Source organism: Rissa tridactyla, chromosome 8, assembly GCF_028500815.1.
Source record: "Rissa tridactyla isolate bRisTri1 chromosome 8, bRisTri1.patW.cur.20221130, whole genome shotgun sequence".
NCBI classification, from domain to species: domain Eukaryota; kingdom Metazoa; phylum Chordata; class Aves; order Charadriiformes; family Laridae; genus Rissa; species Rissa tridactyla.
Window position 1 is genome coordinate 53569604 of NC_071473.1, and position 17671 is coordinate 53587274.

Consider the following 17671-nt stretch of genomic DNA (forward strand, 5'->3'; position numbering starts at 1 on the left):
AAATAGCAGCTTTGGGGCCCTCGGTCCTCTATTTGGCATAAGCAAAGACTCTGAAATGATTAGGGAGGAATTAAAAAAAAAAGGGTGATAAGCAGGGAAAGCGCTGCCGGGAGATGAGAAAGCAGAGGCAGGGCTGCCCGTTGGCCTCAGCATTGCGGGCGAAGGAGCCGAACCCGTCGGGAGGGGGGTGGGAGATGCCGGGGTTCAGGGTCCCGGCGATCCGGAGGCAGAGAAGGGATGTGTTCCCTCCGTGCAACTTCATCCAAGAGTGCAAGGGCAGATAAATATCGGGAGGAAAAAGAGCTACGTAAGCCAGAAAATGAACTCAGTTCAAAAACAAAAGTTTGGAGGTCAAAAAGCAGAGGAATATGTGAGCAGTGCCAAAATCAAGCTGAGACCAAAGCCTTGGCTTTCCCGAGGCGCCATCAGGGGACCCGGGGTGGCCCAAGGGTTGGTGTCCCCGTCCCTACAGCCGCAGCCCGCGCCGGGGTGCTGCCAGGGACACGCACCCAAACCCGGGGACACAGATGAAGCACCCCAGCACCCGCAAAGTGGCATGTCCCTGCGGGGCTGCTCAATATTTCTTTGAATTTCAGAACAACGCTGAGAGCATTGGAATTCCCACCTTTCTCTTATACTTGCATATGCTGTGCAAGATCGATCCCTTCCCGTAAGGTTTGCAGTATATTATTATTTGCTTTCTGCACTCCACGCTGCCTATTTACAGCCCTGTTGTTTTAAGTTGTCCTTTGGCGTATCTGCCCCCGGGGACCTGTGCCTTGAACTCCTCTGTGGTTTCCCCATCAGCCATTACACCCCTCCGCTTCCCCCGGGCGCTGTGCCGAGAGATTAAAGCTGCTGCGATGCTCCGATACGGTGGGGATGGGGGATACCCAAGGAAGAAAATGGGAATTACTGATGACTGCTTGGAATAAACGGCACTGACAGCTCGTAACCCCATCGCATCTGCAGTTACGCTGTCATAAAGGTTTTGGGGCAATTAATAGCGTGTTTGTAGCATCAGCTAGCTCTAGCCTTCCTGGGTACCCAGGGAAAGTGCCTGGACCGGCACGCCGCCCCGTTCCCGGCTCCGCAAATCTTTGACATGCCACGTCCGAAAGATTTAACCTCCTCCAAAAAGAAAAAAAAAATCAGGGAAAAAAAAATAAATCAGGGGAAAAAAAAAAAAAAAAAGCAGCTTGCTTAGGTTTGCGCTTGCTGGATCAGCCCTGCAGGCTCCCGATCCCACTCCATGCCACATTTTGGAAGATGTGATATGTCTGCCTCCATCCTCATCCTTCCCTCCGTGTCGGTGATCCCAAATATAACCCGGCAGCGCAGTTCCCAGGCAGCGGCGTCCCAGCCCGCGGCCGCCGCCGCCGCCGCCGCCCCGTGACCCGGCACCGGCCGCCGAATGAGGCGGGGGAAGGCGGCGTGCGGGAGCGCAGCCGGGCTCCCCGCCGCCCTGCCGCAGGAGCCGGGAGCGGAGGATGCGCGGGTGTGAGAAGCGAGGTAAGGACGGGCTGCGCGGCGGCGGGAGGGCGAGAGCGGCGCCCCGCCGAACGCGGGAGGTTGTTTTTACGGCCGATTTGTGCTGAGTAACCATCGGGAAGGCGCGGCGGGAGCCTGCAGCTCGGGAAAAAGCCCCCCCCCCCGCCCCCCCAAAAAAATAATAATAATTCCTGCGTTAAAGCCTTGTTATGTAATGGGTTTGAGGGAAGGAATTGCACGGAAAACCGCTTCTCCGGGCAGCGGCCGCACGGATTGCTGCTGCCCGACGGCAAGCCGAGGCGCTGGAATTCGTCAACGTCTGCCCGGGTATATCGCGATTAATCGCGATTAATCGCCTCGAGCCGCCGCCTGCTCCGCACGCCTCAGGAGCTCCGCGCAGAACACGAGCGTCTCCTCTGGCACCCCGAAATGGGTGTTTGTCAGTTTTAGGGCTGCGAAAGCTCTTGGGGCATATCGCCTTCGATGAAGAAAGGAAAAAAAAAAAAAAAAAAAAAAAAAAAAGAGTGATTTTCAGGCTTTAAATAACAATCGCGGCTTATGTCCGAGCGTGGCTGTACTTCCTACACGAAGGGTAATTGGGTGTATATTTGCGTATATAAATGCTGCTATGAAATACTGAAATCCAGCCTTTTGCAGCGCACCCACTGGGAAACTGACCTTCAAGCCCCCCCCCCCCCCCCATTTTCTTATGCCGAGGCAAATACAGAGCTGCATTCCCTTTAAAAACCAACTTCAGGCCAGAAAAGAGAAGAAAAATAAAAATATATATAGCTAAATGCATCCATCATTGCATTTGCTTCAGCCTTGCTGGGGCAGCCCCTGGCAGGTGCCTCGCGGGGGGGGGACAGCAGGGACGGGGCTGCTGCTCCCCACCGTCCCGCTGCTTCAGGTAGGTGTGTAGCCCCCTCGGCATCACCTTGGGAATATCAGGAAATATTTAATGGTTTGCTGATGCATTTGTGGCTGTCGTTATTACAGTCTTATTTTGGGGACTGCCAAGGAGAGGAGGAGGAGGAGGAGGGGGAGGAGGAAGAGGGGGAGGAATATTTTGGACAGGCCCCCAGGACTGCAAACCACAGACTTCATTCACCTTCGGCGTTTAGACTGGGGCCTCCATCTTCTGATATCCCTCCAACCGTGGATTTCTCTTAGTCATAGCCTTCCCTGAGAAAAATAAATAAATAAATTAAAAAATCAAATCGGCGTATCAAGTAATTCCGATGGCACAGGCAGCATGGAGACGAGCCGGGCTGCACTATATTTAGCCAGCCGTGACACAGCCGGCTTGTTTATGGTCCCAGAAACGCTCCCAGCCGATAGATGCAGGATTTCGGAGCAGCCGCAGCCTTTAAGGAGGAACCGCATTTTTGTCCTTGAGCGCTGGGTTTTTCCTGCGCGCCGCCGGCAGCGTGAGCGCCAATGTTTAATTGCTGACCCGGCTAATCCCCCGCGCGGACGGCTTTGCCCCGCTGCAGATTAATCCCGGGGCCTCCCGCTGCACCCGCCGCCTCGCTCTCCGCGACCCCTCCAGGCTGGATTTTTGGGCAGGATTTGCTAAGATCCGTCCCGCTTCGCTGCAAAAATATGGTGGCAGCCCCTGGGTCCGTGTGGAAAAAGGGAATCGCTGGACTGTAGTGGTGGAGAGTTTGGTACCCACGTGTGCCGCTTGGGTTTTGGGATTAAAATTGGGCTATCGAGGCTCGGGGGCTCGGTGCCAACAACACAAGGTTGTATTTTGCCGTACCCCCAGCTCTGCTCGGGTGGCTGAAATTCGCCTTGCGAAGGGAATTAGCATCACCAGCGCGCGGGGGATGTAGCAGGGGATATAACCCCAGCGTCTGTGATGAACAGCCGGACCCAAAGGGGCGGCTGCTCCTCTCCTGGGATGCTCCGGGGACGGGGAGATGTCTGAAACCACTGCGCAGCTGCTCATGGGGGTCCGGTCTTTGCTGGGTGCGTGGTGTCCCGCAGCGCCCAGATCTGGAGAAGAAAAACCTCTGGCTGCTGGGAACGCGGGCTGGAAATCCCAGCTGCGACCGGGCCGGACCGAGATCCTGTAATTTCCATCCGCCGTAACAATTAGATTGTAGATGCTTTTTTCAGGGGTGGATAAAGCAGCTGTGGGAAGCTCTCAATGTTAAAATGCTATAAATATTACTTGTTATTATTTATACTAAATTATAAATAATATTTTATGAACTTTTATACAGTAGCTTACATTGCAATAGTGTATGAGGCCCTGTTTTGATAGGCACCGTAAACAGCGTAGAGATTTCTTTCTCCTGAATAAGTTCTTGTCTTCAGTAACCAGAAATAATAAGGATGGGAAATGGTATCTCTTACATCCCTGAGTCGTGGCTGGGAGGCAGAGAGAGGGAGAAACTGGGTGTGCGGAATGAAATCCTGCAGGCAGACTGAGGCGAGGGCCGGGATTTTCTCCAAATCCTCTGAAATGGGTTTTTTTTTGCCGTGCAGGAAACTTATGAAGTTTATTCCCTTCCCCAGACCGTGGGAGCAAAGAAGAAATTACCCAAACACTTGAATTCCTTTTCCAAGTAATAGGTTTCGTGGAAAACTTCACAGAAAGAGCAATTTGCTTTCCAGTTAGCGAAGGTTTCTCTGCGGTACGATGTCTGTGCGCGGGTCTCTGCCCCGGCGTGGGGGCGCTTGTGAAGGCACCGCGGGGTAGGATATGGGCAGGCTCTCTGACTCCGCACACGTTTACTCCCGGCATTAATTTTCCACCCCGTCAGATTTTTTTTTCAAGGTATTTAAGCTGAAACACTTCCACGTAAAACTCCCAGCCCGGGAGCCACATGGCATAATTATTTTAAAGCCACGTGGTACGGACTAGCCTCCTGCAATATTACTTTCTGAGTTAACATACACGATGATAAACCCTTTCCTGCCCCAAATGGCATTGAAAACCCCAGATGGGTCAGGGTAGAGCCGTGAATTTCCCCCAGCTCCATCCCCTGCCCCTGGCTCAGGGCTGTTGGCAGCCTCGGGGAGAGCATCCCCCGGCGCGGAGCAGCTCTCGCTGAGCTCTTACAGCAGCGCAGAGGCATCGCCGGCAGAGGAAGATTGCTTTGAATCCTTTCTGCTGAGTCAAGCAGGCTTCATCTGGACGTTCACGGAGCTTTTCTATTGCCTGGCACCTCGAAGGCATCCCAGCGACGCATTCCCAGACAAGCGGCCAAGCTGGGGGATCCACAAAAGGCTGATTCGGTGTTGCAGGAATACCAAAGTGGGGTCTGTTACCTTGCGTGGTGTAAACGGGTCACCAGGAGAAGGCTGAGGGTTTTCCATTCCCAGCCCGGCTCCCTGCCTTGCTTAAAGGGGCTGGAATGTCACTGAGGACCAGACTTCTGCTCCCGCACCACTGAATTTACAGCCTGCATCCAAAGTCATGATGATCCGCTGGAAGCTATTCCCACGCCGATGCAACTGGGTGTCTCTCCCCTTGAATTACGTCCAAGCTATTCTTCCAAAGCTGCAGAGCGCCCTGCGGATTGAAAACAGATCGTGGGAGGGAGTATACGCAGCCCTGGGGCGTCTGCTTGAGTATTACTTTGGAATGATGAGCAGTTACGGCTCTGAACCCGAACTGCGGCAGCCAGGTGTGAGGTAGGTTAGGTGTGATGCAGGACCTGCCAGTAGATACCGTGAGCTGAGCCAGGCGCCACTTTTTAATGTTTTATATAGCAGCCGGAACAACAAAGCTCTAATAATATAATTTTTCCTTTTAGCATTGGATAAAAAAAAAAAGCGCTACCAAAATCTGTAAGAAGGTAGAACCACTTCAGTGGGGATGTGTTGGGTTTCTGGCAAACCTTCCTGTGCCAGCAGACCCGCCTGTGTCTTCCTACCCCTTCGTCAGCCAGACCTCAGTTACATGTCCAGCCAAGAGAAACCGCCACTTTGAAGCTTGGACTGAAGACACTCATCCCCCCCGGCCCGTTCTCCCAAAGGAAACCCCCATCCCACACGTCCTAAAATGAAGTAGCGATGGGAGCGAGACGGGCAACAGCCATCGGCACGGGCTGGCAGTGCCGGCTGTAATTTTCCTTCTGTTTTCAGGGAAAGACTCACTGCATCGAGGGGTCTTTGGTCAGAGCTACCTGCGAGCAATGACCTGAGTATTTTCGTTCTACGATGTGCTGCTGGGTCCGACCCCGGGCGCAGCAGCAGGAGCTGAAGTTGCCCCGTGATGACTCACTGGCTTGTGTAATTTTTCTCCTCGTTTTTACCATCGGCCATTTTCCAAGGCAAACAACAACCTGCTGAAAAGAAATGCGAAATTGGACTTTGGGCTTTTTCTATGTGTTTAAAAAAGCAAAGATCCGGGCATCGTGTTGTTTTAAATGCCCCTGCTAATGCAAGCTGCGGCTATGCCTTGTAAGTGCACGAGCTGAGTAATTCAGCTTTTTAACTCGTCGCGGGTTGCAATTAGCCAGGTTTAACACAAAGCTGAGATTTTTCCAACTATGGGCCTGCCCACCTCTGTCTTGGTTAATGAACGCAGAGCTTCTCTTGTTGCTAACGGAAAGGTTCGTGTGTTTCTGAACTCGTGCCTTTCCTTCTAACGGGGATTACACATGGACACATTTTGCAGGCTTGCAGACAGGCTTCAGGAGGGCTATGCCCACATTTTTCTTGGTATTTAGCCACTTACAGCAAACGGGGAATGATGAATGAACACTAGTTAGGCAGCAAAATACCTGGTTTTTACCTGAATATCTGATTTTGGCCTGAGGAATTGTATGAATGGCTGTACAGCCTCCAATTTTCTAAGTTTACAGGCTGGGGACTTCCTGAGCTAACAGTGATACACTCCTGTTTAATGGCCCCTTATAGATTTGGTTTTCCCGACCATTTCTCCACCCTCTTTGTGTGGCACATACATTTTTAGCATCTACAACAGCCTTTGGCAACAGCTCCACAGCTCGGCGCTGCTGAGGAGCCAGTCAAATCCTTAAATCCCGCGAAACAAAGTCTTGGGCTGGAGTGAGTAAGTTGCGTATCATCCCTGACAGCACTTTAACAAGGCTGAAAGGCAAGAAATAGCAAATATCCAGACATAGGAATACATTTACTGGTGTGCGCCGTCACGGAGAGGAAAGGATGGGAAAGAAGATGATAACGGAGTCAAACACTAGTCACATCCAAGCGTCCCTGGAAAACAAAATAATACTAAGGAGCCGTGCAGGCTCACCGGTGTGCCCAAACTGATTTGGGGAGTAAGCAAAGCAGGCGCAGCCTTGCCGAGGTTCCTGATAGCGCGCGGTGAAACTGTCCCGCTCAAACTCCCCAGATGCTCCCAGGGTAATTATACTCAAGTTTTGGTGCAAGGAGGAACGCCTTTGTGGGAGCGGTTGCGGTGCTTTCTCTGCCATCACTCGTCCTGCCAACAAGGGTTTCCTTCTAGAAATGCTTGCATGAGGACCACGAACACCTCTGAAATGAAATTACAGCTGTTGCTTGACAAATGCTCGGGAATAGAATCATAGAATCATAGAATGCTGAGGTTGGAAGGGACCTTTAAGATCATCAAGTCCAACCATTAACCTACCCTGACAAAAACCACTTCTAAACCGTGTCCCTAAGTACCACATCTACCCTTTTTTTAAACGCCTCCAGGGATGGTGAATCCACCACCTCCCTGGGCAGCCTATTCCAATCTTTAATAACCCTTTCGGTGAAAAAATGTTTCCTAATATCCAATCTAAACCTCCCCTGACGTAACTTAAACCCGTTTCCTCTTGTCCTATCACTTGTCACCAGGGAGAAGAGGTCAGCCCCCATCTCTCTGCACCCTCCTTTCAGGTAGTTGTAGAGGGTGATAAGGTCTCCCCTCAGCCTCCTCTTCTCCAGGCTAAACAACCCCAGCTCCCTCAGTCGTTCCTCATAAGGTTCATCCTCCAGTATCCATCACTGGAGAACACATTCACCGGAGCTCCGCCTGTCAGCGAGGTGCTGAGTGTCGCAGGAAGGTTTCACCACAGCAAAGGCTCACGGCTTCCTCTGAGGAAGAAAAGCGCAGGTTTAATTGAGTCTAACACCTAAAAACAACTCTGAAACTTTCTCAGGACCATATCTGCTTTTCACTAGAGGTGAAGAAGACAGGAATGGTCAGTTTGGAAGTTCCTGAATATCATGGGGGGGTTAACAAAGGATTAGATCATTTGATCCCGCTCTCTTCACCTGGATGCCCATAAACCAGCCCTGTTTGCCCGTGGCAACACACCACATCCCACACCGGGGACGTACACGACACTGCCCTGCGTAGCCAGCGCTCACAGGCAGGCGTGAGAGCTCCTTACTCCCCCAGCAACCCCAGGCACGGCCACGCTATTCCCACGTACAGAGAAAGGAACCGCATGGCCATCCTTGACTCCAGGCCAAATGCTGCTTATTTACCCTCAGGACAAGTCTGGGTACTGCTTTCCAATTGTATTTCTGGCTCCGTACCGAGAGCCTGTACCCAATTTGCTATCACGTGCCCGTTCCCGGAGTAGCGCACAGGAATCGATGCTCCTGGCCAGCCCGCGGCACTGCCCAAGTAATGAATGGAGCCTCCAGATGAGAGGGCAAGAAGTGTGATCCTTGCTGTACAGGTCACAGGTCATTTGTGCTTGACCCACATTTTGGCTGAACACGGAAATGCGAAGAGCATGGAATTGCTTATTTTACAGGAGTAGGAATTGAGACGGGATGGCTCCTGGGTTTTATTTTGCCAGCTATCGCCACTGCTACGACAATGAACTGCCAGGAAAGAGCCCTACGCATCCTCCCCGATTGCCTCAACGCATTCAGAGCCTGCGAGAGGGGAGGCTGGTGCCTATGGATAAAATAGAAGAGTGACGCAAAGGCTCCGGCTAGAGGGATGTTGGGTCTGGCTAACGCTGCGACAGGGTAGCACTCAACCCAAGTTCAAGGCAGTCCCAGACTGAAGGTCTGGCTATTTTTAGAGAAAATGATTGTTTAAAAGACACTGGTTTTTCTAAGCTGGCCTCGGAGGTGAGTTGTAAGGTAAATCCCTTGGCTGTACGTGTGGAAGTTTATTCATTGCCTCTTGTAAAGGCTGAGACTGATTTGACAACTGCTGTTTTGCTGGGAAGGCTGGAGGAGGTATTTTGGTTCCGGTTTTCTTAGGACAAGAAGTAAAGCAAGAAGGGTGATATCGTGTAACCTCCTGATGACCTTAGTAAGCTGTTGTGATTTCTGAATGGGTGCCTTTAAAAAAAAAACAACAAAAAACCTATGACCCTCTTCTGAGGTGGAATTGTTTTGGCTCTCACCACAGCTTTGCTTTTGTTCCTCGCTACGCTAAGCCTTCCTCAGGAGGGAAATGCAATACTCCTCTAAGGTGACAAGAACCAGGTGAGTTGAATGGAGAGCAGCGGATGCAATCAAGACGTAACACTTTCTTGAAGCTAATTCAAATGATGCTATGTGGCTTAAGGTTTTTAAGATCTTCGCTTTATGTTTGCACACACCAGGCCAAAAATTAAATGGAAAAATTAAGATATTCTTTATCTGTGGCAGTAATGACCCACGATGCAGTGGCATTATTTCTTACAGCCCATCTGCGCTGCTCGCTGATGGTGCCCGGGGTGGTCCTAGCCCAGACAAGGAGCTTGCTGGCTGTAAACCATTCAGTCAGGTTTGCTTAACCAGGGTTACGCACCTGGCTCTTATTTAAAGTGCTGGCAGCTGTGGAGGCCTTGAACGTCACAGGGATGGAGATGCTGGTGTCAGTGCTGCCTGGGGAGGTAGGTGGTGGGACGGACTTTTCTAAGAGTATGGGCACTTGCCAGAGTAAAATTGCAAGGGGGTGGGTCCAGGAGGAAAGACCTGGCAGAAAAATGTGGTGATGCGCTTTCTTTCCTGCTGGAGAAGTGCTGTAGGCACTAGGGTCAGGGCTGACCCCCATGGAGCATGCTCTTCCCTGCCTGGTGGGGCTGAGCTGCTATGAGCCGGGTTGTGGCTCAGTGTGGTGGCTGGGGAAGGGCTGGGATTTCAGTTTATTCTGTGTTTTTGCGAGGACATGGGGCTTCTGGGGGGTAAGTGTGATGCTGAGATAGACACAGTTGTCAGTTCAGGAGGAACTTCTTTGCTGTGAGTGTGGCAGAGCCCTGGCACAGGCTGCCCAGAGAGGTGTGGAGTCTCTGTCTCTGGAGACATCCCAAACCTGCCTGGACGCGTTCCTGTGCCACCTGCTCTGGGTGACCCTGCTCTGGCAGGGGGTTGGGCTGGGTGATCTCCAGAGGTCCCTTCCACCCCTATGATTCTATACCAAATTAGTTTTTAGGTCAGGAAAGATGCCTTTGCTGCACCAAATTTTTGATGACTGGCTAGATGAAGTGTCAAAATCTCAAGCAATACCCTGCTACCCAACATGTATGGCGACGGCTTTGCTGTAGGTCTGGGTACTAAACAAACACAGAAAGGTGGTGGCTGTCTTTTTTTTTTTCCAGACCATCAGAAGTTTCTCAAACTGCTTCAATTTATACAGGTGTTTAAGCCCCGTTCTGCTGGCAGGGTGGCTCATAGCCCAGCTCAGACCCTCGACGAGGTGGCAATGTGTGATGGGGAGGGGGGTGCTGGGCTGCTAAAGGGTTCTCCAGAACATCACCGTGGCTGAATGCCATAGATGCTCCTTGCAAGGTTTCAAGGAAGGTAAGAGCAGAGCTGAAGAGCTTGTGCTGCTTTTTTTTTTTTTTTTTTGAAAGCCTGTTTTATAGAGTAGTTGCCATCGGAATGTTGAAGGTATTGGAATGTTGAATTCGAGAGTCTGTGAATTAAGGCTATTTGATTAGGATTTGAGTGCTTTGACAAGGGAAAAGGCAAAAATGTTAATTCTCTAGAGTATGTACTCTTTGTGCAGGGAGAGTTCACTGTTCACAGTGGAGTAATTTTGGAAAAAATGTTTAGTATATTGAAGTTTTAAAAGTGTTGCTCCAGGTATTAAATTAATTTTCAAGCTATATTTGTAATCCTCACAGCACTCCACAGTTTGAATGTGTTCATGAAGAATTAAGAGTATAATATTTCACCTTAACTGTTCATCTAGTTGGAGGAGAGGTGGAAAAAATGAAATTGCACCTCAGTAGAGGTGGTGCTTGATTACAGCTACGGAAAGAGACTTTACCCAGGAGAGGCTGCAACCCAGACAGAGAAAAACAGAGAGTTAGAGGCTGGCAAATCAATTGACTCTTCCAAGGTCAGTAACAGGGAGAGAGTTTGTGTCTCTTGAGTCCTGAGCAACACACAATCCTCCTTAGCATGTCGTTAACATCTCCCACCGCCCTAATGGCACCTGCCAGCCTTACCATCCCAACAGAATCCCTCTATATTCTGTAGTATCATGAGCCACCGCTCAATAAATGTGCAAGGATGTCAATGAATTTTTCTAAGTAGCTGATTCCCAAGCTCTTCTTTCTTAACTCTCACTTTTTTTAAAGGTTGTGCACTTTAACATGTTACTTGATTTCGGATTTTTTTGTATATGGCATTCTTTATACTGTAGACCTCCGAAAGAGAGAAACCATGTGGCCCTTCATTAGCCCAACCCAAAGGAAGCGTCGGGGGAGAGGGGAATATCACTTTACATGTTTTCTTCAGCTGAACGTTCCATAGGGCTGGAAAATGCATGGATAAGTGCAGCTTCAACCGAATCCCACACAACATGCTCCCTTAATCCCATCTCTTTGTGTTTGTCTTTGTGGCAATTATGAGCAAGGATGGGATTTTGAAGTCTGTTGCCTCCTCTGCCCTGAGACCCCCTGGAGAGGCTGCACTGTCCCCACTTGGTGCCCGCACTGATGCTTTGCAGAACCTTCTTTCTCCAGGGTGGAGCTTTGGGGTATGGTGGAGATTCTCCTTTGGGACTCCTTGGAGGGAAAGCAAGCTACAATTCACCAAAATCCTGGGAAAGATATTGGTTCCTTTATTAATTCATTTCTTTCCACAAGGAGAAGCAATTTTTTTTTTTTCTTTCTGAGTATGACTGTACTCTGCTGCTGCAGAGATGAGTGGCATCAACATTGGGTAGGAAATGTTGAGCCAAAGTCATGCTGTGAGGCTCCAGCGGGCAGTGACAACTGCTGGGGAAGTTCTGGACCTGCTCCGGTACTTGGAGAAGGGCGAGCTATAATTCCTGCTGGAGTGAACCTCTCCTCTTACTTGTACCCTTTTTCCATGGGAACACTTTCAGTAGGACTTTCCTTTTGCTGCCTAATGCAGACAGACCCTTGCTGCTCACTGCTTAGAGACATGGCTTCTGGGTTTAGGATACGGAGTTATCGAAGCTGAGTTCCTTGAATTGAGGGATAAAGGCAGCAGAGTAGGCTAGAGACCGTAGGCGGCAGTTTAAGATGGGGGAGAGGTTGTGTAGGGTGTTGTGTTGTGCCAGGTTCCCCAGCTTGTTCCCTCTAACAGGCTGCAGTTGCCTCCAGTGCGAGCGTGCTTGAGTGCTCGTGGAAATGTTACATAGCCTTAATGTGCCCCCTTCACCTTACAGCCTGGGTTTTCATGCTCAGGCTGTTCCCTGAGCAAGCAAAATATATGAAAACCCACCTTGGCCCCCCCCCAGATTTCCCATTTTTATCCTAGAGCACAGGGATTGTTGTAGCCTAGGTTGATTAGAAGAGAGTAACAGATGTGATCCCTAGTAAAAATACCTGCATTTTTTTTTTCTTTATTAAATTGCTGCATACGGGTACCAAGAGGGAGGGTGACCCATTCCTACTGGTGAGTGTTGCAATCTGTGTATTGCTCCGTACAGACCCATGTATGAAGAGCCCAGTAACGAGGGGGTAGAAAATACACGTTTCTAACCTTGAGTTCATGCTGTTACCGCCGCTAACTGCGAACCGTTTACGTCAGGTTAGTTCATTTTAGTTTGCTGCTTGTAAATCTGCTTGGGTTTTTCTGAGAAAATTCTGGGTCACAGATGTACCTTGTCTGCACTGTAATATGAAATTGCAGGAGTTATATAAACAATAGCACATGACGAGGTATGGCTGTACCAGATGCCCACTGCCCTGGAAGGTTTAAGTTGTTTAAGGTCCAGTGCCCTGGAAAGTTTAAGCCAAGTGTCAGTAATATTTCAAGTTATGGTTATTGCTACAGAAGTGCTTATTGATACTGTTGCTTTAGAAGCAAACCCACACTATTTTTCTAAGCAGAGTACCTTCCGTCCTTTCAGTAAGAGATTGAAGGCATACTTGTGTCTGGATGCTATGGCTTCTTTTTGCCTTTGTTTTTCCTTAAATTAAAAAGAAATCCATTTAGGAGAGTTTAATAGTGGTCATTTCCTCTGGAGCATCCTTCAGTTCCTCTGCTCTGTGTACAATGAAATTATGATCTAGTAGCTGTGGCTGCAAAACGCATCGAGCGAGGTATGGCTCATCAGTTGTTCAAGGACACACTTTGTGTTGGTCTAAAGTCTGTTTACTTGCAAACAGCTAAAAACAGACCGGCATGGCTTAGCAATCGGTGGTGGTGCTTCTTCAGCTGGTGACAACAGTTCTAAACCAGCAGTCGCACAGGCAGGGGTTTGGGATAATCATCATAGAATCGTTTAGGTTAGAGAAGACCTTTAAGATCACTGAAGCCAATTGAACTGATGCATCCCATAGTGCCTGCCATGACCCAGGGTTCGGGAGTCTCTCTGGTTACTTGCTTGCAGACAGGCATGGTGTTACGCCGAACCAGAGATGCTCTTTAGGTTATTTGGAGGCTCGGTGCAGAGCTGCTGTGCCATCCCCTCTCCTTTAGACTGCAGAACTGGCTCTGCCGGCCCATAACTCGGTGACCTTGGCCTGTTCCCAAGAAGTGCACCTTTCCCTGGTGCGATGGAAAGATCTTGAGGCCGATTGCTATTTCAAGAACTTCTTCACACCAGCTGTACAGCGGACCCCTCTTGGGAGGGGCATGCGTTTGCCAGAACGCGTGAATAATAAGCCCTGGAGAAGGAAATGGTGTAGATCCAGCACTTTTTTTGCTAACTAACGGCTCGCAGCAGCTGAGGGTTGCGGGGGGGGAGAGGGGGGGATGGACTGAAACTGCGTGGACCGCTATAGCTCTGCTGCAGCCTTTCCCAGCGTCTCGTCACCTAATTAACTTGAAGATGCTTCTACCCGCGGCCTGATATCCAGCCAGCCCGCGATTGCTTCCGGGCCGGGGAGGGGAGGGGAAGGGCGGGAGGGGAGGGGAAGGGCGGGACGGGGACGAACGTCCCCGTCCCGCCCTTCCCCTCCCCTCCCGCCCTTCCCCTCCCCTCCTCGGGGCGGCCGGAGCACTTGCCTTCCCCTCCCTGCCCGCGGCGTCCAGAGGAGAATTCTCCTCCCGCCCTCACCCATGAGCCTTCTCGGGAGCTACCGGAAAAAACCGTGCAGTGACGGCTATGAATCTTTACAGCTGGTGGACAACGGCAACGCTGAAGGCGGCGGGGACAAGCCCGGGGCTAGCGCGGCGGCCGTGGGGGCGAGTAGCCGGAGCCCGGCGAGACAACAGCAGCAGCAGCATCAGCCCCGCGGCGAGGGCGGCAGCACCATGGACAGCTCAGGTAGGGCCCGCCGCCTCCGCGGGGGTCGCCGGCCACGGGCCCGGTGGCGTTTTCGGGGGACGGTGGGATGTCCCCGTGTCGCGGAGGGGCCGCTGCGCAATGATGGTGGTGTGGCTTGCGTGTATGTGTGTGTGTGTGTGGGAAGCCGGGGACAATAGCGGCCCTTTGTCCAAAGGGGAGGGCGGTGGGATGAAGGAAATCCACCCGCGGCTGGGAGCACCGAGGAAATCAGCCGGCTAATAAGTCTTCACGCTCGGCTCCTGTCTTCAGCCCCGGGGAGGGAAAGGTTGTTCCGAAGCTAAAATGGATGAAGTGTTTTGGGATCTTTCCCCAGCTGACTTAATTTCCAGAATCATCATTACTTTTTCTTTTTTCTTCCCGCCCCCAAAAGCACTCATCAAACTGAGTTGGATTAATTCTGATAGGTGATGCACCATTTGTCTGTTGTGCTTTTTTTGTTTGTTTGTTTAATCAGGGAGTAGGGGACCAGATGGTCTTTATGACTGGTAAGGGGATAGAGGGCTCTTCACCTCTAAATCACAGGTTCAAATTTGCCTGGATCACCAGTAATTGAGAGTACTCATCCGATGGCTTTTAAGTGATCTCTCAAAACTGGCTCTGGTTCTGGTTGGCTAGATGTGCCCACCTCAATGAACATCTACAGCCTTTGCAGGGAACTTCTCGAGCTCAAACTTGTGCAGGGAAATACCCTGTTTGGTTGTGGGGGACCAAATTTGATGCCTACCCATTATAGCAGGGTGATCCTGCAGCAATACCTGTACTGTTCCATGAAAGAAAGGGCTGGGCCCAAGGCACTCAGCAAGTACTTAAAATACATTGCCTTTGTTTTAATGTGGTAACCTCTTCTCAAGGTGGTGGTGGGGGAACCCCTAATGAGCCAAGTCTGGACTTGGATGGGGAGAAAAACCCCTAATGAGCCATATCTGGACTTGGGTGGGGAGAGTCTTACCTTGATTATTTTTTTTCCATATTTTCTTTGGTATAGTAAAAGTCATGCTTTCCTCTTCCCCCCCCACCACTTGAACTTGCTTTCAAGAGTTGTTTTTTAACTTTTGTTACTCCTGGACTTTAGAAATGTATTTGAATTTGCTGCTATGATATCTCTGCTTACAGTTGCTTGTAATCATAGTATGTGTCAGTAGATTCTTACTCACAGCAAGCTGCTGTGTTACAGTTATTTGGATTCTTACATTGGCATCTGCTGAGATGGCTAGATATTGCAGTCAGTTGAATATCTATTGTTAAAGCAATCTTCTGAATGAGTTTCCCAGAACTTGAAGAACCAAAGGCGTTAGTGTTGTGGAAGGTGGTGTTTGCCTCCAGCCAGGTGTGGGAGTTTGCTGCAGCTCGTGTCAAGTCATGGCTTTTGTCTAGCGTCAGCTCACTGTATTATTTGAGTGTTGCTGTTTCTTCAAGCCATTCCACTCCCTGCGGAGCGGGGAGGGGGGGAAAGCACTCAAGATAGCTAGACAATGCCTTTATTTACAGGTTTTGTGCAATATTCAGCCGGTTCAATGATTCGGCTACTAACTCTGAAGACATCCCAGAGCAGTAATTGCATTAATGCCCTCTGTCAGCTTCTAGGATGTTCTCCCCTTAAACACATGGGCTTGATCAAGGGCTGTCTCTGGGATTTGGAAGCTAATGGTCGAGAGCTCTGTCTTAACCTGAGTTTGCTTCCTTTAGTCCATTCTGGTACTCTCACTACCTGAATTTTACAGACACCATAGATGACACAGCTGACACTTAAGCAGCAACAAACCTCAGGCTTTAATATGGCTCTTGAATTGAGTTTATAGGTTTATTATTTTTTTAATACCTTATCTGTTTAATAAGGGGGGTTTGGTGGCTGGTTCTAAACCTTTGCATGAAATGAAAAGAAAGCTGCATTGAGTGTGATGCTCTGCTCTAAACCTGGAGTCCATGCTTGTCTCTGCCTTGCTCATTTGAACACTTTCTGCTGACAAATGCCTAGTTTTTATCAGTTCATTGCAAAGACATTTTTCTCTGCCACATATGAAATTATAAAAGCTTAAAGAACCATATCCACCCCTCAGGTGTGCTTGTGATTTCTAGTGATTTGGTAATTGAAGCTGCTCATGAATTGTGGGACGTGATTTATCTTTAATGCAGCGTGAAGATGGATAGTTGGGGGCAGGGGGGCGGATTAGGGGGCAGTTTAAGAGAAAGACAGGAAAATAAGGTGGCTGGAGCTTTGGCTTAATAGGAGCAAGGAAAAAACCACCACCCACCTTCTGTGTTTTGTTTTTTAAAATAGAGAATATACTCATATTATAAATACTGGAGACTCCTCCCACTAATGATGCTAAAGTCTAAATTCCCAAGACGGGCAGTAGTAGAGCGTGTATCAGTTGGGAAAAGAGACCTGAATTCCTCGGTAAGGAGGAGGGTGAGATAAATTGGTGAGAGGTTACGGTGCGAGGGAGGTGTGCTGCTGGGTTTCGGTGGGTCAGGGGAGCCTCTTTTCTGCCTAAGTAGGTGTCAGACCCTGATGGTGAAATCCTTGAGGTGCCCTGGCCACATCGGAGCTTGTTACGTGCCTCCCCCACACCTGACCTCCCTCATGTTTCAGTTTTTCTTTTTTTTTTTTTTCTTTTTTCTGGTTTTAAATAATGGTTTCATGTGTGGCAGAACAGCTGCTGCCCGAGTTATCAAAATGGCTGTTTGCAGTTGAGGAGTGAAACAGTCCCGAGGTACAACTCCGTGTCACCAGGCATGGTGGGACGCGGTGCGGCAGGCTGGTGTCTCTTTGGCAGGGTTATTGCGGCGCTGGACCCCAGCACCTCTGGGCGCAGTGAAGCAGCACCTTCGGTGAAGTTAAACAGTTGAAGGATCAAACCTCCCTCTTCTCTCCCCGTGTATTGAGCTCCGCCTGCCCCAGGGCAGTGCACTCTGGGCACAGAAAACCAGCCTTTCTCTCTGGGAGATGCGTGTGTAGATTAATATTCGGCAATTACGGAAGTTAGACGGGTGAGGATTTGTGCTGAAGGCAAAGTGCTGACAATTCTGGGGCAAATTGCCGTTGGTTTAGCTAGTGTGGCTCTGTTTGCTATTGCCGCAATGACACTAACTCTCATGAGTTGAAATTGGGCCCCTGTTGGGTTTTTCTATTAATTTTTTAAAATTAATTCAGAGCATTAGATCTTAAAAGTATCATCTCTCAATGTGGGCTTGCAATCTCATAAACAGCTTCTTGTAATGAAAATCATCAGTGGTTTCAGCTTTGCTGTAACTTCCCGGTACTTACGATTATTGGCTTAATATTTTTTGGACCGGTATTGCTTAGTGTCAAAAGAAAAAGAAAAAAAAAGCCAGGAACCAAGAGCACCGTGTGCGTGGGAGGGGGCTGCTGTTGGAAGGCAGGATCTGACCAGGGCTGGAAAGGGAGCTGGTACGGAGGGGCTCCAACGTGGACCCAACCGTGCCCCTGTGCCAGCACGCTGGGGGTGCGAGCACTGGGACAGAGGGTCTGGCCAGGCTGTGTCCAGTGCCTGGGCCTGGGGAAATAAGATTTTCAAAGTTTCTGGGACTGGTAGATGCTTC

The 17671-nt window shown here is 49.9% G+C and overlaps 1 protein-coding gene across 2 annotated transcripts in view; it reads left to right on the forward strand.

The window, feature by feature from the left end:
- The first annotated feature begins 1342 nt into the window (after positions 1-1342).
- The window catches only part of DNAJC6 (DnaJ heat shock protein family (Hsp40) member C6), a 52524-nt gene continuing 36195 nt past the window's right edge, over positions 1343-17671 (forward strand). Inside the window, exons 1-2 of one of the 2 annotated variants that reach the window (XM_054213055.1) lie at positions 1343-1512; positions 13939-14086. In XM_054213055.1, coding sequence (XP_054069030.1) covers positions 14074-14086 — 13 coding nt within the window. In that variant the 5' untranslated portion in view covers positions 1343-1512; positions 13939-14073. Of the gene's footprint in view, positions 1513-13878; positions 14087-17671 lie in introns of those variants that run through there. The other variant, XM_054213054.1, reaches the window with a different exon arrangement.